Source organism: Neovison vison, chromosome 12 (assembly GCF_020171115.1).
Source record: "Neovison vison isolate M4711 chromosome 12, ASM_NN_V1, whole genome shotgun sequence".
Taxonomy (NCBI): Eukaryota; Metazoa; Chordata; class Mammalia; order Carnivora; family Mustelidae; genus Neogale; species Neogale vison.
The window spans coordinates 70988040-71014754 of NC_058102.1; the positions used below are offsets into that span (position 1 = coordinate 70988040).

General features: G+C 36.1%; 1 protein-coding gene across 9 annotated transcripts in view; it reads left to right on the forward strand.

The window, feature by feature from the left end:
- The window catches only part of SOX5 (SRY-box transcription factor 5), a 958250-nt gene that overhangs the window by 736003 nt on the left and 195532 nt on the right, over positions 1 to 26715 (forward strand). For all 9 annotated transcript variants that reach the window (XM_044229411.1, XM_044229413.1, XM_044229414.1 and 6 more), the window contains 3 exons: positions 5229 to 5315; positions 20791 to 20963; positions 25763 to 25831. In XM_044229411.1, the coding sequence (XP_044085346.1) occupies positions 5229 to 5315; positions 20791 to 20963; positions 25763 to 25831 (329 nt within the window). The remainder of the gene's footprint in view (positions 1 to 5228; positions 5316 to 20790; positions 20964 to 25762; positions 25832 to 26715) is intronic.

Here is a 26715-nt window from a genome sequence, read left to right on the forward strand (position 1 = left end):
ACACCCAATTCAAACAGAGATCAGTTGCCCAGATCAACTCTCATGTAATAATTGTTTAAAACTAGATGAGGCGAATAAAACGTCTAACATTTCATTTTTGAAAAGTTTGACTGTTAAAAGAACTTGTTACTGTGTGTGGCATATTGAAAAGAACACTGAGCTAGGAATTAGGCTTCAGGTCCTACCTTCATCATTAATTAGATTTATGATCTTGGGCATATTTTAACCTTAGTTTATAATTTCAGTCCATAAAATGAAGAATTTGTTCTAGACTATAACCCAAATTGTACTGAGCAAAATAGTCACCTCCCAACACTGATTTCCTTGGTCAGATATTTAAATAACACTATATAATCCATAATTCACTTAATGATTGATGGTCTCTTAGCCCATAAGCAGTTCTAAATCTTGTAGAAGTGAAATGTAAATTTGTGGAATGTAATTAGACTAACATGACAATGGAATGCTTATTTTGTTTGTTTTGGTTTTAAGTAACCAAACAATTTGTGTTCCATTTATGTCCAGTGTCTTTTATTTAGTAAATTACTTTGATGAAATGCTTATCTAAATGATATCTAAAGATCCCTACAAGAATAAAATTCTGATTCTATGATGTGAATAATTGACATATGCTTTTACTTCTTGACTGTGAAGAGGTATTGCTGTAGTTTGAAGTTTAGACATACTGTTGTTCCTCCCAAAACACAACTCCCATCCCTAAACGTACACCCTATCACATGTCAGGAATAACAGAGTTTAGGTTAAACTACAAAATTCAAGTTTAAACAGTGGTAGATTTGGTAAGAACTAACTCTGGGGACTTTGTTTAAAAAGTCAAATTATTACACATACATATTTTTTCCTTGTTCGATTTTTCAATGAGCTCTGCCACTGCAGCTCAAGGGAGATTAAGGGAGAAAACCTACATAAACACAAAGCAAAACCCTGAGCGTGTGTGTAAAGCTACCGCACTGGAGCGAATGTGGTTTAATTCCTGGCACTGGCAGCTTGTTGGAGAATTACAATATGTTGGCATGAGTTTCTAGATCTCATTGTTCCAGATGAGGGAGTCAGTCTTAAGAGTGTTTGGCACTGAAGGGAAAAGGAGTGAGAGTTATAGGGAATGAACAGGCCCTAAAGAGGCAGGATGCTGTTGTAACAATGGCTGGCACAGTTGGGGGGGCCATTCACTGGTGGGGATTGCCATAGGCATTGATGTGAAGAAACATATGTGAGCAAAAGAGGCAAGGGTGAGGAAGGAAAATCAAGGGAACATATCAAAAGGGTCCTGATAGCATAAAGAGACAAAAGTAATCCAATTAGAGTCATCCTAATATTAATGGATTGACTGATTAGGATATCTGTCATCACCCTCTAATTTATCTTATAGCTTGTTTCTTACCATTTTTTAAAAATTTTAAAATATGTACACATATATCTTTCCCTTAAAGGAAGAGATCCCTGAATTTAAAAGCCCTGGCTTTGTATTCCCTCTGTTCTATTCTCTAGCTAGGTGATGCTGGGAAGAGCATCTTTCTGCGCCTTAGTTTTCTCATCTGCAAAATGGGTGTAATAACAATGCATACCATTGACAATCCTGTTCTATCTGACAGCATTATATAAACTGAAATACTATGCAACTAATAAGAGGTACTATTATGTCTCACTCTTATTTTAATATAGGGAGCACTAGTTTTCATTTTGACAGTAGTTGCGATACTTCAATGTTGGTCTCAGGAAAATCTTTAAAGGTGCTTATAATAAAACTGTGGCACATCTTAATGTGAAAATGATGGAAAATCCAGAATTTGAACTTCTGGAAAATAAGTATGTCCACAAACATACTATACCTACTCACAGTATAAAATACAATTCTACATGTATTAAAAAAAAAAAATCTCCTTTTAGAAAATGGAATATTTAACAGATAACTACTATCTTTTTTAGTCCATAAACACTGAAGCAACACTTACATAATTGTGTCAAATTTCACTCTAATCACATTCACACATTTAATGAACAGGTGTATTATAAATATTGGGATTTTGCCATTTGGTCTTTTACAGTTCTTGTCATTTATATTCTCTAGTCATTTATATTTTCAGAGAAATTCAGTCATTGGTATTGTGCATCCCCTGTGTTCATTATGACCTTTGTGAACTCATCGTTAACCGTCTGCATTAACATCCATGGTGAAATCATTTCTTAACCATCTCTTCATGAAAGCCCAGTGGAGACAGTAGCCTTTGGAGGAATACTGCATGTGGATTCCCTTCAAGCTCTTTATTTTATAGTAGTTCAGATAAAGAGGTGAAGTGGGTGAAATGATATGCTTTTGGTCCCTCTGACTTTGGGATCCACTAGGTTGAACTTAGCTCCCTATGGGCAACTTCTCAAAATAATCTTCTGAATTAGATATTTCCCTAAGCTTTGGTTTCTTAAGTGGTAAACAAATGCACCAATACCTAATTCAGAAGATTATTATGAGAAGTTTGAGATACCACATGTAAAGGACCTGGTACACTGCTTAGCACTTAGCCCTCAAAATAGTAGCTATCATTATCATTTCATTGTTGACAAGAGAGTTTGGAATTTGTAGGCAAAATAAAACAAAACAAAACAAAAAACAAAATCTTACTTCAAAAAGTCAGCTCTGCTCATTACATTTTGTAAGACCTCAGACAAGTCCCTTTTTTTTCTGCTTTTGTTCTTAACCTGTGTGGTGGATGTAATAACACAATCTGAATCTTCAGGTATCGGTTATGTTAAATGAGAGACTACCGACAGGAAAAAGCATCTAACACAGTTCCTGGCGCATAGGCTGCTCAATAAATGTTTCTTGAATCTGCATTTAAAATATATACCTCATCCAGGTTGCAAATATTAGTGTCTTTCTTTATCCACAGACATGACATTCCTGGGTTACATCTTCCAAATTATTTGATCTTTAAGAAGTTTTACTCATTTTTCTGTAGTACAAGTCAGGTACTTGAAAAAGAAGAAAAAAAGTGGCTCTGTATAGGAGCCTTCTATCTTTATGTAAGTTAATAAAGAGGCCAGGAATGTTCTGCAGGTTTCAGAATTCTGGTGGCTGTTACTTTAACTCTGCAACTTAGACAGAAGACTTCTGTTTCTTTATGAGCACACTACAGTGAATATTTTGTCTAGCTGCAGGGGAAAAGCTTTGTCATGGACTTTGCAGACAATAGCCTTAAAAGTAAAATGGTCTGCTTTTGGTGCCGGGAGGTTCAGGGGCCCATTGTTAGTGCACAATGGATTTCTATTGCTGCATTCCTGCTTTGCAAAGGTTTGTTAGCTTTTAATGACTGACAGTACTCTATTGCAAATACCGTATTGGCTGTGCCCTGTTTACATGCTACTCAAGAATTTTTGTGGAGTGCTGGAAAAAAGAAACAGTGATGTTTGTTTGACCTACTCTGATAAGGTTTAAAAAATGATTTCGCTCATGAAGCGTTTACTGGGAATGTAGAAACATTGGAAATCCGTGTGAAGTGTTTTAAAGTTACTTTTAAGGCCTCAATGAACAGAAATATTGATTACAGTAAGAGATTTAAGCCGTTTTTATTTCTCAGAGTTGTCATTACCATTTTTAAAACCACTATGGTACAGAAAGAGAGATTTTAAGAAAAAGTAACTTCTTAAGATCTGTCTTCCTTAAAATGTAAGAAATGGAGATACCTTGTAACAAAGGGGGAAAAAAAACCATCTTACACATTCCGTAGTAAATTGCATAGTAAATGTGTACACAGTAATTGTAGTAGGGGTGTGTGTTTGTGTGTGTGTGTGTATGCACCATATGTATAGACTGCAGACTATGTGAAGCACTAACCACTCAGAGCCTTTCACCATTTTATTTTCCAGAAGTTTTTGACATCTGAAAAAAAAAAAAAAATCCATATTGTCATGGTTTTTCCAAGGAAATTTCACCTCCACTTTGTTGAAAACTCCACATGGGCTTTGTGACTCTGACAGCCAATGGCTGTAAGATGGAGGACTGAGAGAAGTAGATAGCATTAGCCAAAGATGATGATGATGCCTTAAAATGCATTTCACTGTGGGGAAAATGAACCAGTTTCTAATAATCTTATGGTCTCTAGGCCAGACGGTCCCTTTGATAAGTTAACATGTACTCCCTTTATGCTCCTAGTAGGGGGTAAACAAATGTCGGAACAAACACAAATACACATAAACACCAATGTGGAGAATGGCAGGGTATGTCTTAGATCCAGATAATAAGTGTGGGTATTGTTATTTAGATGGAGCATACTGGGACACTTATCTTTTAGTACACTCCATTTTCTCACTGAATGCAGTGCTAATCGTGGGATTGAAAGCCATTGTAATTGTGTACCCATCTAAACGCTGACAAGAATATACAATTACATTGTTTGGAATTGAGTTTAATGTTTGGGAGTTTTATTAGCATTTATGTTTACTTATACATTAAAATTCAACACAAAAGAAGAGGTCAAAAACCATGTGATGTATAGAAACAAATATCAGACTAAAGCATAACCTTGCTCTTTAAAATATATGTGCCTTGTCTCAGTACTGGGCATTTTAAAAGAATGTGAGACAAATCTGAAATAAGCAAATAATAGGTTTCCATTAAAGGCATTACTCACTTTTCTAGATTTTGCAGTCTTTGTAAAGCTTCTTTTATACCAACTTCTTCTTCTTTTTTTTTTTTTAGTGTTCACGATACTGGCAAATCTTTCCACAGTGTGCTTACCACCATACGATGTTAAACACATATTATAAAGTGGATGTAATTGTAAACACACAGAGGGATATAATTACATGTAGCAGATTTAAGAGCTAATTCTTTGCCTTTTTTTTTTGCTCTGCATTTTATCAACATAATTATTTTTTGACTGCACACTAACACCCTGAAATTGACAAGCATCTATTATAGCAGGAATTTGTTCACCAAATTGAAAAACAATGAACTGCAGGTTTATATGTACCCATTGTCATAAAGAATTAGTACGGCTTTGTTCCGCAAGAGGAAAAAGCTAATGATTTTGAAACAGCAGGTGACAAAACACATTTTTTTTTCCCCCCTGTTATCAGTTTGTTGATGAAGTCATTATGAACTGGGGCCCAGATAGGAATGGCCTTATTTTTAGCAGATAGACTTTTAATGAGCTGCATTATAAAGATAGTCATGTTGATTTGCTTACATTTTTTTTTTTCCCTTTACTTAGAAACCCCCAGTATTGAAAAGCTACTCTCAAAGGACTGGAAAGACAAACTTCTTGCAATGGGATCAGGGAACTTTGGTGAAATAAAAGGTAATGTATCTGAAATTATTTTGATGTGAAATGTACAAAAATGAAGTTTATGTTTTGAAATATAACGGTGATACAGTGCTCCCTCCCCCCCGCATCCCCCTCTTGCTCCATGAATTCTCTGTCTTTGGAGTTTCTTTTTTCTAGCTTGAAAGTGGATCTATCAGGGTTCTTGTTTTCTCTTTGTTTGGCCTTATTAGATAAATGGAATGTCAGTTTAATAGAATCATCCCCATTGTATCTTCAAAAGGCTTTGGTTTTCATCATTAAAAAAAAAAATTTAAATGATTTACCTTGTAAGTAAGAATGTATTTCTATCAGGGTTAAAAACTGCCCATTATGAGATGATTTTATGCATTCTACATATTAGAAGTATGGAGGTACATAATCTACCTTTAAAACTAGAAATGATGAGTGGAGAAAGCTTCATAAAACATTGTTTTTTACTAACGAGAGCAACATTTTTGGTTTTGTTTTATTTGAATCCGACACTACATACAACTAAGAGGAAAAGTCTATGTGGACTTTGTCACACTGAATATTCATATCTTAATAAACTTTTACTAATTACAGTGGGAGAGGGTTTAATTTCTCATATAAAAAATAGAGATAAATGGTCATTTCAGTTCATTTTAGTGTGTTTTCTCAAAGCGTAGTAGGCAGTCTATAGTTTTCTATTTGTTGCCAATAGCATGCTTGATTCTGAGTTCTAAAGGGTTGATTTTGAGAAAAAAATACTTATTCATCAATATTAAAATATTTAGTTATATATTACTCTATATTTTTTGGTAGAAGCTGAATATATTTAAAATATCACCAGATTTATATTAATATACATGTAGAAATATGTGTATAAATAACTTTTTTGCATATGTATGTATGGGCACGTGTTCTCCCGATGAAAAAGGCGATTGTCTTTCTTATTTTGGCTCTACTGTACTGGAGCTTCCTGCCGAAAGGCAGGACACTAGCATCCCAGCATTTGGAAACTTCCAGAAAATGCTGGACTGAGCCTTTCACTTTTCATCCATTCTGTTTGAAGTTTACATATATTCAGGTTATTATGAAGTTTGCCTTGGTGGTGAGAGAATGAAAGGTGCTAATGAACACATTCAGTAACCAAAATCTACAATGGAATCAAATTCAAACAGATAGTACTTTATATGCCTTAAAGAGCTTGAAGACCAAGTTTAAACAGAACAGAGAAATTTCTCTTCCGAGGCAGCAGATACTTTATATTATTATGTTGGATTTTTAACCCATTTGCACCCGAGATACAGGATGTGTTCTCTCCAAGGTTCTTTATTCTCCTCTGACCTAGGTGATAACTGAGAGTAGAGCAGAGAAGACCGCCTGTTCCAAGCCTTGTGATCTCGTTCCATCGGAGGACAAACATTTTTCCCTCCCTCGTTTTCTTCACAAGTCAGACTTAAAAGCAGCCCCAGCAGTGATGATAAGCTTGGAGGAAAGCGGCTCCGCTCTCCTTTCAGGCTTGCCTGTGGGGTTAGTTCAGGAAGCTGCAGTACGGTCAAAAGAAGTCCCGTCTTTACTTTTGAGTTTTTTAAGCTTCACGTTCAGAGCACAAGTTTGGTTATTGTCCTCTGGTTCTGTTCAGAAGGCTGTTTTCTGATGCATTTAAAAAGCAACTGTGGATCTTTCTTCTGTTGGGGGCATGGTTATTAGGTGCTTGGATAGGTTTGGCAGAAAACTGGGAAAACAGCGCTGGCTTAGTTTTCCTACTGACTGCCCGTGACAGTAGCAATTACTCTCCATTGTTCATAGGTGGCGAGAAAGTGGAAAGGATACAATAGTGTGTAGCCCTCTGGGGGTAAATGAATTTGACTTAATGGTTCTTGGGGGGTCAGACACTATGATTATGCCATGCCCAGGAATGTGGTTTTCATGCCACCTCAGAAGTTATGTGAGAACAATGGTTTAGCTGTTTTGCAGCCTTTTTTTTTTTTTTTTCCAAATAGGAAGCGAATAAAGGTGTAAGTCTCCTGTATGTGCTCACTGTTTTGAGTTGAGATAGGGAAAGATAAGTCTGATTTTTTTTTTTAAATCTGGAAATACGAACTTATTCAACTATTAGATGATGAATGATAATTGAGAATAATATATTTAATAGACTCTTTGCATATGTGAGGACATGTACAGCCTTCACAGTATTTACCAGGTCTTGTCAATTGAAATTTTCTCCTCTGTTTACCCTGGTCAGTGTGAGTGAATGACTGTGTGTGTGTGTGTGTATGTGTGTGTGCGCGCGTGCGCACGCGTGTGCGCGAGCATGAGCACGTCCATTCTTGAATATCTAACCCTGTAGACAAGTGAGGGCAGAGCACTGTTCCCAAGCACTAGCTTCAAGTTGTTGCATGTGAGTAACTTGCAGGGCATTTGGACAACAGTTGATATTATAGTTTGGCAAAGTTCAAAGAAGGGTTTCTTGCTATTACTGTTTGAAAAAGTTAAAATGATAAACATTTAAAAATAGGGGAGATAAATAGCATTTGGTTTGGATATTTTAGCTCTCCATAAATAGTTGTGATAGCCACTTAAAGTTAATCTCATGTTTCAAGAAACAATGTGGGTTGGTAAAGGTCATCCACTTCTGAGAGCATACATTTATTTTTCATGTTAGATTATTTCACCTGTTAGAATTTATGCCATTTTATGGTCAGGTACTTTGGAAATGTGAAGTAATTAGGTTTTAAAGTTACATTTGAGACAACCCTCTAAAAAACATCCAAAAAAGACACCAGATCCAGTTTTGCAAAATGAAACCGTTTGGCTGAAAAGCTTGGTCAGCCATCAATACATGTGTATCCACTGTTGAGCTGCCTGAAGAAATTATTTCTTTCTTCTTCACCAGTCAGCTATCTTGTGCGACTGGTCCGCTTACAGAATGTTTTGTTGTTACCGATAGCAGAAGCACTGAGTAAGGGTTGTGTGAGAGGTGAAGAAATACCTCTTAGAACCTCATAGCTCCTGAGAAGGGGAAAAAACCATGCCTGCCCTCCCGTTGGCAACCGGGACTGTCACACGTTTTATTTCGCATGAAGTTCCATTACACTGAAGGTCATTGCCTTGGCACCTCACCTGAGCACAGTATCTGGGGACCCATGGCAGCTTTGACTCATCTAAACAGATCATTTGCCTTTCAATAAAGTCCTTGCAGAGTTTGTATTTTATGGACTTAGATTTTTTTTTTTTTTTTGTAGAATTATGACCCAAAAGTCTGCATGCAGAATTCTCTCAAATAATTCTATCTTGGTGAAGTTAGAAAAGCTTTCCTCCCTAGGTCCCTCAGGTGAGGCCAGATCAGTTTCCCCACCTGTCTTATGTAAAGAATTCTTCAGACCCTGGTTTCTTTTCCACTGGTATCCCTGGAAGACCGTTTCTCACCATGCTCAGAAGGCATTAATTTAGGCCGGGAAAGCGTTATATCCGGTATTCAGAAAAATGCCAGCTGCAGTTGGTATAATAAAAAATTGGCTTTTTAAAAAGCTATAATTTTGTTCTTTCTAGAAGATGGAACATAAAGGCAAACACCTGACCTCTCTAGAATGCCAGTAACAGATTCGAAGAAATAACCTATTCAGTGACACTTTGGCCTCTTAGAACTCAGGATAAATACATGCTTTTAGATTCAACATGTGGGTTAAAGTTGATCCTCTGGTAGGTGACATAACATTTTGAGATAAAAGAGATATATGGATTCAGTATGTGGCTTGAAAGAGATAATCCTGTTTAAATAACATTAGAGAATTTGTAAGTAAGCAGGCTTGGAATAAGAATCAGGTCCCAGGTAATAAATCTAGTAAGGGATTCTTAGAATTTTTAAATTTGAAACATGGAAACTAAAATCCCAGTTTAGGTATGTAAGGGTAACACTTTGAAAGCTGTTTTAAATCCTTTCTTTTAAGATCAAGAAAACTATTTAAGAATCACAGGTTTTGCTAATAATAACTTTGTAACTTATTTCATTTGCACCTTAACCTAAAAAATATGTCTGCACATTTTTGTGAAGGGGTTGGAAATGTTGATTACTTTTTGAGGGAACTGTTGCATCTGAAATTTGTTCATTATAAGAGTCAGCCGTGAGGAAGGTTCATAACATACAATCATTTTCTTCTAAATAAAGTGAATGCTTAATGTTTTTAATCTACTAAGCTTGTTTTATAGTTCCTCTGTGGCTGCCTTTGAGTAATGTGTTCACTTAAAAAAAAATAAAATAAAATACTTCGTGAGAACCGGAGAAAGACTACCAGTCCACAGCATATAAGGTTTTAAAGTAAGTTTGGCAAGGTCTGTAAAAGCAAAAAAGTGGCTTTCTCTTTTCTGCCCATCAGCGACTTGCTCTGTCCCAGAATGCCAGAGGCTTTATGCCAGTGTATAAACATAGTAAGTGATGGAAAGAGAATGGTCAGGCACGGGATCTCATTGATTTCTGTATTGATGATCTAGTCCACGAATTAAGAAGTTTTATATACCTTGCAAAGAAGGTACTTAATGATGCATGTTTTATTTTTTATTTTTAAATTTTTAAAAGGTTTATTTATTTTATTGTAGAGAAAGAGAGAGCAAATAAGGAAAGGGGCAAAGAGAGAGATTCTTCAAGCAGATTCCCCACTGAGCAGAGTCCAACGAAGGGCTCATTGCATGACCAGTGAGATCCTGACCTGAGTCAAAACCAAGAGTCAGATGCTTAACAAACTGAGCCAGGCAGGAGCCCCAATAATGCATGTTTTAAACAGATGCTGTTACATATTAAATCTGATTCTGTATGTGAAAATGAAAATATGCCTTCCTCAACATTTTTTTCTCGTTTAAAAATACATTCACTCATTTAATAAGTATTCATTTGTGCAAGGGATGTGAAGATTCTAAAATTGAAATAATTTTAAAACCATAATTTTTTTTCTTGTAGATATGGACTCCAAAACTTATATTGTGCAAATTATTAGATGATGGAATTAACCTGAAACTCTCTCCTCTTTTAAACTCCATTGTTCTTCCTAGGGAAGCATGATGTAATAAAACAAAACTAAACAAAAGAAAAAAAACAAAACAAAACTAGTGTCATGTTGCCGCAATTCTTCCAAGGACTTGTGGAAATCAGTTTAGCTCTTTTTTCATTTATTGCCTCCTCTGCTCATTTAAAAAACAGTTACAGATTATTATTAATTACATGCCCGTTTACGTACAGGCACCTAGTAAGCATTTTCCTTACAAAATTACTGGGACAGAGACATTTTATTCCCAGTTTACATAGTAAGACGTGGAGACAGGGGGAGAGAGAGAGAGAGAGAGAGAGGAGAGATTAATTATCCAAAACCACATACTTGAGTTGTGACAGAGTCAAGATGTGAACCTAATCCTGCCTGTCTTCAAAGCCTGTGCTCTTTGCATGGTGCTTGGCAGTCTCTTCTCAGTAAAGTTGGAATGGATGATCTCTAAAATCCTTTAAAACTTGAAAACATTTCCAGACCCAACACAGCTGGAGGCAGTGCCCTCTGAGATGCAGTCAGGATATGCTGTTCTGTGCTTAGATCTGTCCCTTAGCACACACAGTGTTTTGTATTGTTAGCTTATATATATATTTACCTTTCCCTTGCATACTACTCATTTACCATTGGCCCAAAGTTTGGGACCCAGTTTTACTCGATGAAAGGATGACCATAAAAATGCCTTGTTTTGAGAAGATTATTATTGACTACATTGAAGTCTGTAAATGTGGCAAAGTTAATGTGATTTAAACAACAACAAAAAAACCCAGGTGGCACCTGAGTGGTTTGGTCTGTTAAGCGTTTGTCTTCTACTCAGTTCATGATCCCAGGGTCCTCGGATCAAGTCCCACATCAGCCTCCCTGCTCGGAAGGGAGCCTGCTTCTCCCTCTTTCACTCCCCCTGCTTGTGCTTCCCCTATTGCTGTGTCTCTCTTTGTCAAATAAATAAATAACTCTTAAAAAAAAAAAAAAAAAAAAAAACGAAATACCCAACAACTGTTTTTTTTTACATTTTAAATACAATATCCAAGGAGGTGGATGGAATAATCTTGAGAAAGTTTGTAAAATTATAATTACCATTAAAGGTATATATTTATAATAAGAAATAGTATAGAGTAAAAAAAAAAAAGGAACATGAACAACCCTTGCTTTCACTATGAAAGTGATAATGCACACATCTTGTTTATAATATCTCAGAGGCAAAGCATCAGCCATAGGATAACAATGGTAAAGATCATAGCTACTTGTCAATGTTCCATTTCATTCTTATGTCAGTTGCCTTATAACTGAAACCTTCCTTTAGTAGATATATTGAAATCCAGGCTGAAGGCCTCTTTTTAAGATCTTTGAAGCAAAAAACCAAAAACCACTGTTTTTGTTTTTGTTTTTTTTTCAAAATAATTATAGAAATCTGTAAGATAAAAATATGTATAGAATGGCAGGGTAAGGTAGAATATCAGTTACTTTATTCCATCATGAAATAAATAATGGTATTCCTTATATAATTTTAATTGACTCTAACCTCTCAGGGTATTATGTAGCAGTAAAGGGTAGGTAGCTAAATTTTATCAAAGTTTGATTAAATTTGTTCTTAATGAAAAAGACCAATTCATAGATGTTTATAAGTTGGCTAACCCAACAAATACTCCTTTAATGAACTGGAATGATGCCACTAATACCTTTGATGAGGGAATCTGCCTTTTCTCTTTTGTTCAATAAGAGTGATGGACACTAGGGAGGGTATATGTTGTAATGAGCCCTGGGTATTATGTAAGACTGATGAATCCCAGACCTGTACCGCTGAAACAAATAATACATTATATGTTAATTTAAAAAAAAAAAGTGTCACTGAAAAAAGCTTTAGTTGTACATTTAGATTAAGTTAGTTTTTGTTCATTTTATTTTTAGTTCATTTAACAAATAGTGCTGTCTTGTAGACAGGTTTCTGCCCTTTTAAAGCTTATGGTATAGTAGAACCCCTTTCATTAGGCAGAATTTTTAAAGGCAGGACAAGTAATGATTTTTAGATTCTTCAAGTGGAGCACCAGTTGAGAACAACAATATTTCCATTAAAATAAAGTCTAGGGGCACCTGGGTGGCTCAGCGGGTTAAAGCCTCTGCCTTCGGCTTGGGTCATGATCCCAGGGTTCTGGGATCAAGCACTGCATCAGGCTCTCTGCTCAGCATAGAGCCTGCTTCCTCCTCTCTCTCTCTCTCTGCCCGCCACTCTGTCTACCTGTGATCTCTGTCTGTCAATAAATAAATAAAATCTTTAAAATATAAAATAAAATAAAGTCTAATCCAAATTATAATACTGATAGTCTAACACCAATTGCTGAAGGGAAAAAACAAACAAACAAACAAACAAAACCCTGAAAAGATTGGCTGTTGCTTTGTAACAAAGAATTAAATTTGTGGTAAATTTTTGAAGGAAGAAACATAATCCCCAGTTTACTTTTAGTGTCTCAAAATTCTAGGCCTTTCCCCTTCTTCTTGAGTAAGTTTACTCTTACCTTTCCTTTATTTGGATAATAACGCCTAGCAATTTACTTTGATTTTGATCATTTAATTTCAAGCCATGTATGTATTTCATTTGAGTGGAATAAAACAATATTGGGGAAGTGTCAGCTTCCACAGATTTTTTTATTATTATTTTTAAATGTGTTCAAGACCATTTTCAATTTGAGTCATCCTGATGAGGGTTTTCCTTATGCATAGAATTGCACATTATCAGTCAATCAAGGGCTTTTCTCTGTTCTCATGAAGTTTACTTTATTTATTTAACAAGTTGTGATGGGATGTTTGCTTTGTCCTAGGCATTACTCTGTAGATGCTGGGCATCTAGCATTGAACAAAACAAACTAGTATTCTGCTATCCTAAAGCATGTACTCTATGGAAGAGTCAATAACTAAATGACTATGTTGATAAAATACAGCATGTGGTGTTAACTACTATGAACAGAATAAAAATTAAATGATGTGGCCGAAAGTGAGATTGTGGCTTCCTTAATTTCATTGTTCAAGAGAGACCGTCTGAGGAGTTGACATCTAAATTACTATCTGGTTGGATCTGATAATTTACTCTCTTTTCTGTTTAAATGTAAGGTCTCTGAAGCAGAGACATTTTTGTCTGGCCTAGACACTGTGGTATCCCCAACACCTCAAATAGTGTGAGGGACGTAGAACAAACTCTTTGGGTATATGCAAAAGGAATGAAAGAGAAAAGTCCATCATTTGAGGGGGTTCTCTACCAGAGGAAATTTGGCATTGTCTGGAAACATCTTGGGTTATTACCACTAGGTGGGAACTGCTACTAGCATCTAGCCAGAGATGCTGCTCAGCACAGTCCCCAGAAAAGGAACTGTCTAATCCAAAATATCAATAGTGGCTAGACTGAGACATCTTGATCTAGGACAGGACTTTCCTTGGGAAACAATTGGAGTGCAAAGACTCTAATATGGGAACAACTTTTACAAAATGCTCTTGAACACATTTAAACTGGTACTGGAGGAACCAGGTGACTGAAGCACTTTTACAAAAGAGAAATGGAAGAGATGATACCAGAGAAGATGGGAGCTAGATCATTCAGGGTTTTGTTAAGGTAGCGAGCTTGGATTTTATTCTCTGTGCAGTGTGAGCTATGAAATGATTTTAAACAGGTGTGTGACATGATCTGATTTACTTTTCTAAATGGATCCCTCTGACTCTGAGAAACAAACTGAGGGTTTGGGAGGAGAGAGGGATTGGGGGTTGGGTGAGCCTGGTGCTGGGTATTAAGGAGGGCACGTATTGCATGGAGCACTGGGTGTGATGCATAAACAATGAATGTTGGAACACTGAAAAGAAAAAAAGTAAAATAAAATAGAAAAAAAAGTAAATGGACCCCTCTGAACTTTTGCTTGGAGAATAGCTTCTAGTAGGAGAAGAAGTTGAAGCAGATAGAATGGGTAGAAAACAATTGTAATAGTGAAGGCAAGAGATTATGATGGCCTGGATTAAGAGATTGTACTGGAAATAAAGACTCATGGACTAATTTATATGTTTGAGAGTTGATAGGATTCCCCATGAATTAGATATGAAAAATGAGGAAGATGAAAGAATATAACAATATACGGATAGTGATATCTCTTACTAAGAGGGTATGACTAAAGCTAGTTCCCTTCCTTCATGTCTTGTGTCATGTTACACTAAGGAATGTTCTGACCTGTACTTCTGTGGAACATACAGGACTACAGCAACCACTCAAACAATTACCATGACTAGAGTTATCAGGCAGTAGGAAGAACCGAAACAGAAGATGTTTGCCTCTTACCTCAATAATCCCTAATTCCAAGGGAATCGAAGCAGGACTAGCATAGATTAAAACGCTTAAGAGTGCAAACAAATGAAACATGGAAATAAATTACTATCATTGGCACACACAAACATGAACTCACCATTAGCTATCTGAATCTCTTGAACTAGACCATAGATACAAGCTTGTGCCCCATAGTGCTTGATACTTGTATGATTCTCAAAAATCTAAACCTGAGTGAAGAAACAGTAGCTCCTCTTTCTGTTTGGGAGTCTGCTGGGTTTTCCAGTGATGTTGTTTACACGCACACACACAACACACACACACACACACACACACACACACACACACTTAAAGTCATTGATTGTTTTGTGACTCTTAACTAGTTTCTCTAGTATTCATAGACCACTTATTGTACCTTCCCCATGCACTGGGAAAGAATTATTATGAATAGCATGATGATTTAGAGATGAAGCTGTAGAGCTTATTCCATCTTAATTTAGTACTTTTATAAAAGTGGGGAAATTTTCTTTTGCAAAACTCAAGTTCCTTGGCTCATCTCTTAAGCCCAAATCAGAACTTTAGTGTAACTCATGTAAGATAATACATCTCCCCATTTCTCTTAGCTAAATGGCATTCCTAAACCTGAAAGTAGTTTAAAGGGAAGTGATTTAGTTATTAAAATTTTAGATAATTTGCTATATGCCAGGTCTTCTAGTAGGTAATGAGGGAATAAGAGTTGGTAATTTACAATTGTTGCAGTCACAGCTATCTCTGCTAACTTTAGGAAACAAATGTGAAAATAAGATTTATAATATAATGATTAAATAATATAATAAAGATATCCACTGTGTGAGTTCCAGAAGAAGGGAACAGCTGTTACTAGTGAGTGTCAGTATATGAGTCTTAAAGAACAAGACACATGACCTGGAACATGAAGAATGAATGTTTAGAGAGGGGATGGCCAAGGTAAGACACTCATGAAGGATGGTGTCCTTTGTGGAGGATGGTAGAAAATTCATTATGACTAGAATTTAGGATGAACAAAGGAAGTGAGAGGTTGGATCATAATTAGAAGGACCTTATTCATTCTTAAGAATGAATTGACATATTATCCAAAGGCAATGAGGAAAAAGTGGAGGTGTTTAAACAGTAGTTACATGAGAAGATCTGTTTTTCTAGGAAGATAATTTTGGGCCAGTTTGAGGATAGACTTGTAGGGGCAAAAATTAGTGACAGGAAATTCTATTAAAGGCTCCAGGGGTGCCTTGATGGCTCAGTCCATTGAGTGTCCAATTCCTGATCTCAGCTCAGGTCTTGATCTTAGGGTGTGAGTTCAGGCCCCAGGTTGCTACAACAATTTGTGAAAAGATGAGAAATGTCTGTGGAAATGAAGAAGGAAGGCTGGAACAAGAGTTCTCCCTATATACTCTACAACAGCATTTGAGTGGCACCTGGGTGTTTCAGTTGTTAAAACAACATTTATGTTATGGTGTCCTTTTTGTAAAGGAAATTGTTGTGGCTTGAATTGTAACCCTCTAAAAATTCATATATTCAAGTTCTAAGACCTAGTAACTCAGAATATGACTGTACTTGGAAATAAGGTCTGTATAGAGGTAATTAAGTTAAAATGAGGCCATTAGGGTGAATCCTAATTCAAAATGACTGCTGTCTTTATAAGAAGAGGAAATGACATGAAGACACAAGAAGAAGATGGCCATCTACAAGCCAAGGAGAAATGTTTGGAACAGCTCCTTCTTTCATAACCCTCAGAAGGAACAACCTGCTGACAAATTAGTCTTGGACTTCTAGTCAATAAATATAAATTTCTGTTGTTTAAGCCACCCAATCTGCAGCTCTGGTAGACAAGTATAGAAGTATTCTGCTATATGCTTGAATCTACATTTACAAGAGTATGATAATAATAAGAATTGCAGTTATTATTACTCTGAAGGAACTGTATTCAGAACTCTTTCAACTGTATACCCTTTTGTTATCACTGGTTATTTACTCATGTGAACATAATAATATTGCAGAAATACATTTGACTAATTAAAATTAAAACTGCCACAAAGCTATTTTGAGAAAAAAAAATCATCATGATTTGTTGATACAATGCATACAGGAGGATGGGTAGTTGAGAAGAGAATTGAGGATGATGTTAATATTTCTAACCTAGAATGCTGGTTGAGTGATAATTCTTTAAAAAATGGGGAAAAGGCAGAGCCCCACCTTATACATGTTGAATTTTAAAACTGAGATCTGCATTCAGAGATACCTGTTCTGCATCTATAAGTAAGTGACTAGGGCTGGAGGACAAATTCAGGGTTGGCATAAACCTTAATATTTCATTGACTCTGAGACAGTATTCATTGTAAGACTCAGAGAGTTTAAAATATACAAAGTGTGTATTTGAGAATCATTGAAATATAAATAAGTGAAGACAAAAGGATTTTGTTAATTTTTCATATACTGAATGTCAAAATGATATTTGCTTATACTCATCAACAAACAAATATATTTCTTTACACATTGGTATTACAGCAGTTATGTAAATGGATAATGTCACCTTAAACTTCCAAGTTATATTTCCACATATTATACATGAAATATATTTTTCTAAGTATGTAATAATAATGCGATTTAGAAAATTTTCTTTAAAAGTATGAAAATGTTAAAATGGCTTGTAATTCTATCACCTGGAAATAACTACTATTAATACATAGATGAATTTTTCTAGTCTTTTTGTCTATAAATATAGATTGTGCATACATTAAGATTTTTATACAAATATTTTCTTTCTTTTCTTTAATTGAGTTATAACTGACAATCGATATTGTATTCGTTTCAGGGGTACAATATAATGATTCAATATTTGTGTATATTGTGAGATAATCACAAGAAGTCTGATTAACATCCATCACCATACATAGTTCCAAATTTTTTTTTCTTGTGATGAAACTTTTAAGACCTACTTTCTTAGCAACTTTCAAATATGCAGTACAGTATTATGACTATAGTCACCATGCTGTACATGACACCCCGTGACTGATTTATTTTATAACTGAACGTTAGTATGTTTTGACCCCTTTTACCCCTTCCATGCACCCCTTATTCCTACCTCTAGCAACTACCTAATCTGTTCCTGAATTTATTAGGTTGGATTTTTGTTTGTTTCCCACTTTTTTTTTTTTTTCAGATACCACATATAATTGAGATCATATGGTGTTTGTCTTTGTCTGACTTATTTCACTTAGTATAGTGCCTGTAAGGTTTATTTATATTGTCACAAATGGCAAGATTTTATTCTTTTTTAGCACTGAATAATATTCCAGTGTGTGTGTGTGTGTGTGTGTGTGTGTGTGTGCGCACTGTATCTTCTTTATCCATTCATCCATCAATGGACATAGGCTGTTTTTATATCAGGGCTATTGTAAAAAGTGCTGCTATATATGGGAGTGCATATATCTTTTCAAGTCAGTGTGTTCGTTTTTCTTTGAATAAATACCCAGAAGTGAAATTGCTGGATCATATGATAGTTCTATTTTTTAAATTTTTTGAAAAACATTCATACTATTTTCCATAATAGCTGCACCAATTTACATTCCCACCAACAGTGCACAGAAGTCCCCTTTTCCCCACATTTTTGCCGATGCTTGTTATTTCTTTTTAGTTAATAGTGATTCTATCAGAAATGAGGTGAGATCTCATCGCGGTTTTAAATTGCCTTACCCTGATGATTAGTGATGCAGAGAATCCCTTCATGTACCTGCTCGCCTTCTGGATGTCTTCTTTGGAAAAATATTTATATTCTCTGCCCTTTTTTTTTTTAATTGGATTGGATTTTATTTATTTGTTTTATTTTGTTTGCTATTGAGTTGTATGAGTTATTTATGTTGGATATCAACTTTTTATCAGATATATAATTTTCTCACATTCAGTAGGTTTCCTTTTCACAAATGTTTAATTCTACCCAGTTTTTTCACCTAGTTTTATATTATGAACAAGTTTCCATACCATTAAATATTCTTAAAAAGTAGGTTTTTCATGGGTGCAAAATACCCTATAATCTGGATGTTCCATAATTATTTGATTATTCCCATTTGACATTGAGATGATTTCTAATATTTCATTTAAAACATTTTTATATTTTTAACAATAATCTTTTTTTAAAGATACTATATATTTATTTGACAGAGAGAGACACAGTGAGAGAGGGAATACACGTTGAGGGAGCAGGAGAGGGAGAAGCAGGTTTCCTGCCAAGCAGGGAGCCGGATACAGGGCTCGATCCCATGACCCTGGGATCATGACCTGAGCCACCCAGGCACCCCTAAAACATTTTTCAATACTTGTCTTCATTTCTTGTAGTTTTCTTCATCTAGGTTTTTGTTTGTTTTTGTTTGTTTTTTAGAGAGGGAGGAAGAAGGGAAAGGGAGACGGGGAAAGGGAGAGAGAGAGAATCTTAAGGAGGCCCCAAGCCCAGCACAGAGGCCGATGCCCGGGCTCAATCCCAATTCCCTGAGATCATGAACTAAACCAAAATCAAGAGTTGGTTGCTTAACTAACTGAGCCACCCAGATGCCTCTGAGCTAGATTTTTATAAGTGAAATTATCCCTTGAAGATAATGAGAATTATAAGGCCTGATGTGTATTACTTTTCTAAGTAGGTATTCCTACAAATGTGGTTTCTAATGATGTGTGGAGATATACATTGTACCATCATTTTAATATTTTCTTTAAAAAACTCCCCAGTATGTATTTATATTATTTATTTTTAGAATTCTAATTGCAACAATCGTTGTTATTCTTAGAATAAGTGTTCTTCTCAGTGGGATCCAAATATCTAAAGTGTAATGAATTATTAGCAGTAATTTATTGGGTACCTGCCCCGAATAATGCTAGGTATTCATAATAAAGAATAAAATGCATGATTCTTGACTTCTATTCACTCATAATTTATTCTCTAGCCTATCTGAATTATATTAGAAACTTTATTTCCATCCCCAAATGGGCCTGTGAAAATTATAAGCCACTAACTATAGCTACGACTTCCTAAAAAGTGCATGCTTTTTCAACATAAATTTTTGGAGAGAAATATAGTGGGATGGGGAAAGGTGACTGAGTTTATAACAGATCCTTCTATCTAATTACATATACAGGTGGCAAATGCATTATTAAAATAGTGCTTAGTGTCTTATATTAAAAGTGAAAATTGTAATTAAAAAGTATGTTCTCTCCTGCTGTGAGTACTTTACCATAGGGGTCTTATCTATCTGGTGAATCTTAAAAGAACAATTAAAAGTGATATTGTTCCTGTTTCAGTGAACAGTTCACATTTTTGCTGTATCAAATAAGTATTTTAACCTGAGAAAGAAGATTCATTGCATGTTTTAAATACCCTGAGCATGTTTTTTTTTTTTTTAATTGTAAATGACTGCTGTGACTTCTTTTCCAAGTTTTGAATTTAACTATAATCTTTGGTGGCTATAATGTGATCTCTTAGTTTTTCAACCATATTTCATTATTTCATGATAGCCTGAATTTATACCCTCAATCTTGAATATTTTCCCGCTATTTATATCCTATTTTTGAAGAAAGCCTCTGAGTGGCATATTAGAAAATGTCTAAAATTTGATTGGCTAGATTTTTTCTCCTTTTTAATATAGAATTCCTTGGTTCTAATTCTTCAAGATTCTTTTTTGAGAAAAGGAGAATCATATTACTGATAATAATAACTTGATCTCTTAGTAATTATGGTTATTAAATACTCATATTTTTGTCTTGCCTCTTTAATTTGATTTAAAAAACTACTTAGGGCAAGAAGCTTTGCTCTAGGCTCCTTTTTATTTTCGTCAGATCCCAGCATAGAACACTAAAATAGTAGATGCTAACCCAACCATTTTTTGATTTGCTTGTGAAAATTAAAAACGATAGATTATTACTTGACATACATAAAAAACAGTCAAAATATTTGTTCATCCTGATATTTTATAAAAGGGAAATAGCCATCACTTCTCACTGTGGAGTTAAAAAAATCTGAAAGAAAGTAAGCATGTGTTTGTGTGTGAACCTTCTATTTAGAATAGTTCTCTGTACAACAGAATCATTGTCATTGAATAATCACTCTCTTCTCACTTCCCTTTTCTTGTGTGTTTTATTGCCATGTTATTTTCAGGGACTCCCGAAAGCCTAGCTGAGAAGGAGAGGCAGCTCATGGGTATGATCAATCAGCTGACCAGTCTGCGGGAGCAGTTACTGGCTGCCCACGATGAGCAGAAGAAACTAGCTGCTTCTCAGATTGAGAAACAGCGACAGCAAATGGAGTTGGCCAAACAGCAACAAGAACAGGTGAGTAGGAGCTGGGACACAAACTCCTTAGACATCATTTTGCCTGCTCTTTATAGGACACTCTCTTAGGCGCTCAGAGATCAATAAAAATCTTTCTTCCCACCTCACATAAATAAATAAAAGAGAGAGATACAAAGGAAGCAAACACTTTGATCTGCAAATCTTATCAACTACTTTAGTGGTATGTAACATGGAAGTCATTATAACCAAGGTAAAGTTCGGCTAGGTCATGAGAGAAGCACCAAATAGAATCATGGTGTGTCAGGAGAGCATTTCCTGTCAGAGATACCATGAAAGATTTCGTTCAACAGGGGCTTGAAATGAGCTTTGAAGAATAAGTTGATGGCCCAGGAAGTTTAGTTAGATGCCTATTAAATTAAATTCAATAAGGAGTGAGAATCTAAACTAGATAGTTTAGAATCTAAACTAAATGACCACAGAAAAAGAGAAGAAAAGATTAAACAAATGAGAAAATTATGATTAGTTGAATTCTTTGAGTGAGCAGAAGAATGAGGAAAGATGTTGAGCCTGGGTGTTGGGTAAAGTCAGGAGGAGGGCAAATTTGGAAAAGCAGGTGGTTTTTAGTAGTGTTTAATTAGAACTCTTGGCAGGTTATCCAACTGGAGGTATGTTAAAAAAACAACTCAAAATACCAATTGACAGTTTGGAAAAGAGAGCCGAACTAAATTTCTTAGTTTATTTACATAAAGAGGGTAGTTTAAACCACAGGGGTAGATAAGTTTCATTCATTTATTCAACAAATAATCAAATGCTTCTTATGTTCCAGGCATGGCTGAGGCTATATCAATTAACCAGAAAGATAGACCCCCTAACCCCCTAAATTCTAAAGGAAAGATAGAGGGGATTAACAAATGAAAAGAGAAATAATGAAATGATTTTAGACAGTGATAAGTTATTTGATGAAATGTAATTAGAGTTATTTAATAAATATTGACTGGTATGGCAAGGCAATGTTTCTTAGATTGGGTGGTTGGATCTGGCAATTGAGCTCAGATCTAAATGACATACAAGAGGTAGCCATATTAATATCTGGAACCAGAGTGTTTCATGCAAGGGGATGGCAGGTTTGTAAGCCCTAAATTAGAATAATGATGATATCATTAGAAAATGGAATGGAACTAAGGGTAGACTCTTGGGAGATACCTGGTAGAGAAAGGAAAATGAACAATTCCTGAATAACAAAGCTACCAGATTTGTCATTTAGTTTCTCACTGTTGGCCTTTTAAGACTGGCTTCTCTGGAGCTTTAGTAGTAGAAATGAGGTATAAGAATGGACAAGTGTGTAGTAGGAAAATGGAGGCAATGTATACGAACTATTAGAAGTAGTAGCAAAGGGAAGAAAGAGGGTGTCATAGGGTGAATTCTTATATATATACATGGTACATCTTTTTGGGGGCTAACTCCCTTTTGCCATCCCATATTGTGGGCTCTGTCCATTCACCATCCCAAGTGGAAGAAGACCATTATTTAATCAAGGGTATTTGTGTGTCCACACATCCCTACAAAATCTTTGTAGCAGTTTTCAAAATGCAAACTAGCATAGTTGAAAGAAGAAATATGCATATTACATTTAAAGAGACCCCCCCTTTCAGTTTACTCTTCCCTACTTGGTGGTTTGTCTCTGCTTGAAAGGTGATGCTTTCATGTTTAATGAAATACCTCATCATTCTCCTTAAAGATATATTTGGCCTGTTCTTGAATATGGCTCATATTTCTCTTGCTTTACCCCCATGATAAAAATTCAGAATGCTCACCTGTGACAGTCTAGAAAAACACTACTCTTTTCTTGTTCATAACTCTCAATGCTTTCAAACATCTGAATTCAAGAAAATTCTAAGAGCTTCTGAAACTGTAGGTCAGATAGGGATATTTCTTTATATAGAATCACTACTTTGGTGGGACTAAGGGCGTATTTGTCCTAAAAATTCTGAGCAATCACTAATAGAGCAAAGTCTTCTTTCTTTTCTTTCACATCCTGGCCTCACATATCATCAAAGGATTCTAGAATTTTTCACTTTTTGACATTATCCTTGGAATTTTAGAAATCATTAGGTTCTTCCAGAATTTCTCTCCTGTGTTGAAAGATGCTAAGCAATGATGCCTACAAAGCCTGAGAGAAGATCCTTTCTGAAAGGCTTCAGGTCAGGTTTCGAGAGCCTATTTTACTCCCCTGCATCTTCCCTACCATGCAGTACTGGCATGAGTGATCACCACTCTTGCAGTCACTGAACTTTTTATCGGGACACAGGGAAATGTCTGAAGGACATTTAATAACTAATTCCTTAAGATTCAGGTTAGGTATATCTTCTCTTGAGAACTGCTCTTCTGACCTCCCCCTAAAACTCCCTACTTATTGTAGGGTGTCCCTACTCTGCGGACTCTAATATTCCCATTACAGCCCTTAGAGATGTTAATGAACTTGTGCATTGACCAGCCTTTCCACTGGACTCTGAGCTCCATTCTACATTTTTTTCGTTCAATAAATATCTGTTGAGCACCAGTTTGATGCCAGGTTGTATTCTAGTTACTGGGATAGGGCAAAAAATAACAGACAAAAATCCCCAATGTATTGAATTCTAATTAGGAAAAGGTAGTAAACAGGCGAGTACTATATATAGTAATATATATATATAATAGATGTTGATAAGGGATATAAATAAAGGAGAGAATTGGGGATGATGGTGCCAGGTAGAGAGATAGGCTCTTTTAAAACAGGTGTTCAGGGAGGACCTCAATGACAGGGTGACATTCGAATAGAGACTTGCGGGAGGGGAGGGGGTGAGCAATCAATTATCTAGGAATAGAAGGTTCCAGATGGAGGGGGAAGGAAGTGCAAAGACCCAGAGGCAGGTACATCCTTGGGAGATAAGAGCATCCTTAGTGTCTTCAAGAGACAAGAGAGGAGAGTAGCAAGAGTGGAGAAACAAAAAGAGGAACAGGAGAGGGGGAAACCAGAGCGATAGCACGAGGCTAAATCATACAGGGTCTTTCAGGCATCAGCTTCTGCTCTGAGTGAGACAGAAGGTTTTGAAAAGATGAATAAAATGACACAACTTATATTTTAAAAGGATCTTTCTAGATCTTTCTTGTATATTATAGGTTGTAGGGAGCAAAGGCAGAAGCAGAAAGAAAAATAGGAGACTATTAAAATAACCCAGCAAGAGTGAACAGTGGCTTGGAACAGGAGGAAGTACGTAGGGTTATGAAGTGGTCAGTTTCTTAGGAAATACTTAAGGTGCTGATAAAAACATTTAATTATCAGCTGAAATATTGATATGTGGGAGGAAAGGGCCACATTTAAGGAAAAGAGTGGTATTCCTTTTCCTACCATCTCCTTTTTGTTTTTCTTTAGGGAAAAAATGTATAAATTTTTAAAAAAATTTTAAAAAGATTTTATTTATTTATTTGACAGAGATCACAAATAGGCAGAGAGGCAGGCAGAGAGAGAGGAGGAAGCAGGCTCCCTGCTGAGCAGAGAGCCCGATTTGGGGGGGGGGGGGTTTGTTTCTGATCCCAGGAGTCTGGGATCATGACCTGAGCTGAAGGCAGAGGCTTTAACCCTCTGAGCCACCCAGGTGCCCTGAAATAATGGATTTTTAAAAACCCTGTCCCTAAGATAAAAAAGAAAGCATGAATATAACCCTAATTGAGTTTAGTTTTGAACTTGTTGGTTGAATATGAAGTTCCTTTGAGAATGTCATTAGAAAAATGGGTCTGAAGCAAAGGCAGAGGCTAGAGAAACAAATTCATAAGTACTTGGCATTCATTCAGGAGTTAGGGATACAACTACGACATTGAATGGCTAGACAGAGCAGTTGAAGGTAACTGAGAAGGAGCAGATGGAGGGTGGAGCAAATCCAGCTAAATGTACTGTCATGGAAGCCAAGGAAGAAAGTTCACAATCAAGGGAGAGAACTTGAATGTTGAATTTGGATGAAAGGGCAAAAGGTGAAATCTAGAAAGCATGTTAGAATTTAAAAAATTAGGGGTGCCTGGGTAGCTCAGTCAGGTAAGCCTCTGACTCTTGATTTCAGCTCAGGTCATGATTTCAGGGTCATGAGATCAAGCCCTGTGTCCGGCTGCATGCTCAGCATGGAGTCTGTTTGGGATTCTCTCCTCCCCTCTCCCTCTGCCCTGTCTCCCTACTCTCTCCCACCAAAATAAGTAAATAAACCTTAAAAAAAAGTTTAAAAATGACACGGGCAACTTTTATTATGAATCATTTTAGTGGAGAATGGGAGCAGAAACCATATGGAGTGCACTGAGGAGTTGGCCTTTCAGAAGTTTGTGGAAGGCAGAAATGAGGGCAGTGTTTACGAAGAAAAAACAAAACAAATACTGAAACCTCCCTGAGAAATACAGCGTCTCACAATGTAATACTCTGCACCACCCTGAACTCCCAGGTCACAACATCCCCAAGTTGATGCAGTAGTTTCTTTTATAGAAAAGAGCTAAAAATGCCAAAGGCCTTACCTTCTTAATATATTGCCGTGAAGGAAGAGGGATTTCTGACACACTAGCATTTCATACTGGATTGGATCACCACCGTTGGAGTGTCTTAGGCTCCATTTGTTTTAGACCAAAAGAAACTGTTCCGAAAACTAAATATCTTGTTTGATCCTACTTACAGATGAATTGCTGGTACTGTAGGGGCACAGGCACATCTATTTTCATCATCTTAATCAGTGTCAAATCAAACTTGGAGCAAGAGAACATTGGTAATTTTCCCCTGGGACTACAATATACTTTTAAATTTTTCATGTGCAATTTCTCCACAGATTGCAAGACAACAGCAGCAGCTTCTTCAGCAACAACACAAAATCAATTTGCTTCAGCAACAGATCCAGGTCAGAAATCATCATTTCATGCATATTTCCAATTAGAAAAAAATCTATCTTCCATCTATCTATCATCTATCTATCTATCTATCATCATCTATCTATCTATATTCTGTTTCTAATTTTTAGATGACCTAACTGGAATAACCTCCAAAGTAAAAATTACTTTGGATTTACTTAATTTCTGTCATGTTACCTCCTCTGCCATGAGAATCTTGCAAATGGTGACTGGCACAGGCCCTACTGTCAGGAAGCTTCGGTCTGAGCAAGCTGACAGTCATTTTCATCCTCTACCAAAAGGAAATTATTGCCGGGAAATGTTAGAAAGGTTTCATTTTCTCTATTCTTTTATGTTTAAAGTGTGACTGTGAGTGATCTCAGTGAGGGATGTACAGGGGAACCAAAGCAAAAAGGCACAGCAAGTTTTGTTAGAGAATAGTGGTAGAGAGAATGTTTTACTCTATGTTCAAGAGCCACAAGTGAGAAGGGTTGAGGTTAGGGAAGGTAATGATTTGGTGTTCAAGTAGAACTTCACCCTTCATGTTGCCTGGAGAGACCAAGAGCCAGGGCTCCATAACCTGCCTCTTTTGCTTAAATGGAAATATGTGATGCTGGGGAACATCAGTGAAGATGGAAGAAAGCAGCTATATTGGTAATAAAAGGAAAAAGTAGATTGTCAGGGTTATCCTGTCCTCACCACTCGCATGAATTTTGACAAAAATTTTTCCCTTCTGCAAATTCTTTTTCCGAAAGAACCTATTTCATAAGAGTATTTATGAGGAATTAATGAAATCATGGATGGGGTATCAAGGCACATAGTAGGTACTCAATACATACTTACCATTACCAGCAAGAAAAGGAATCTAATTCATAGAGCTATGAATCCACCCTAT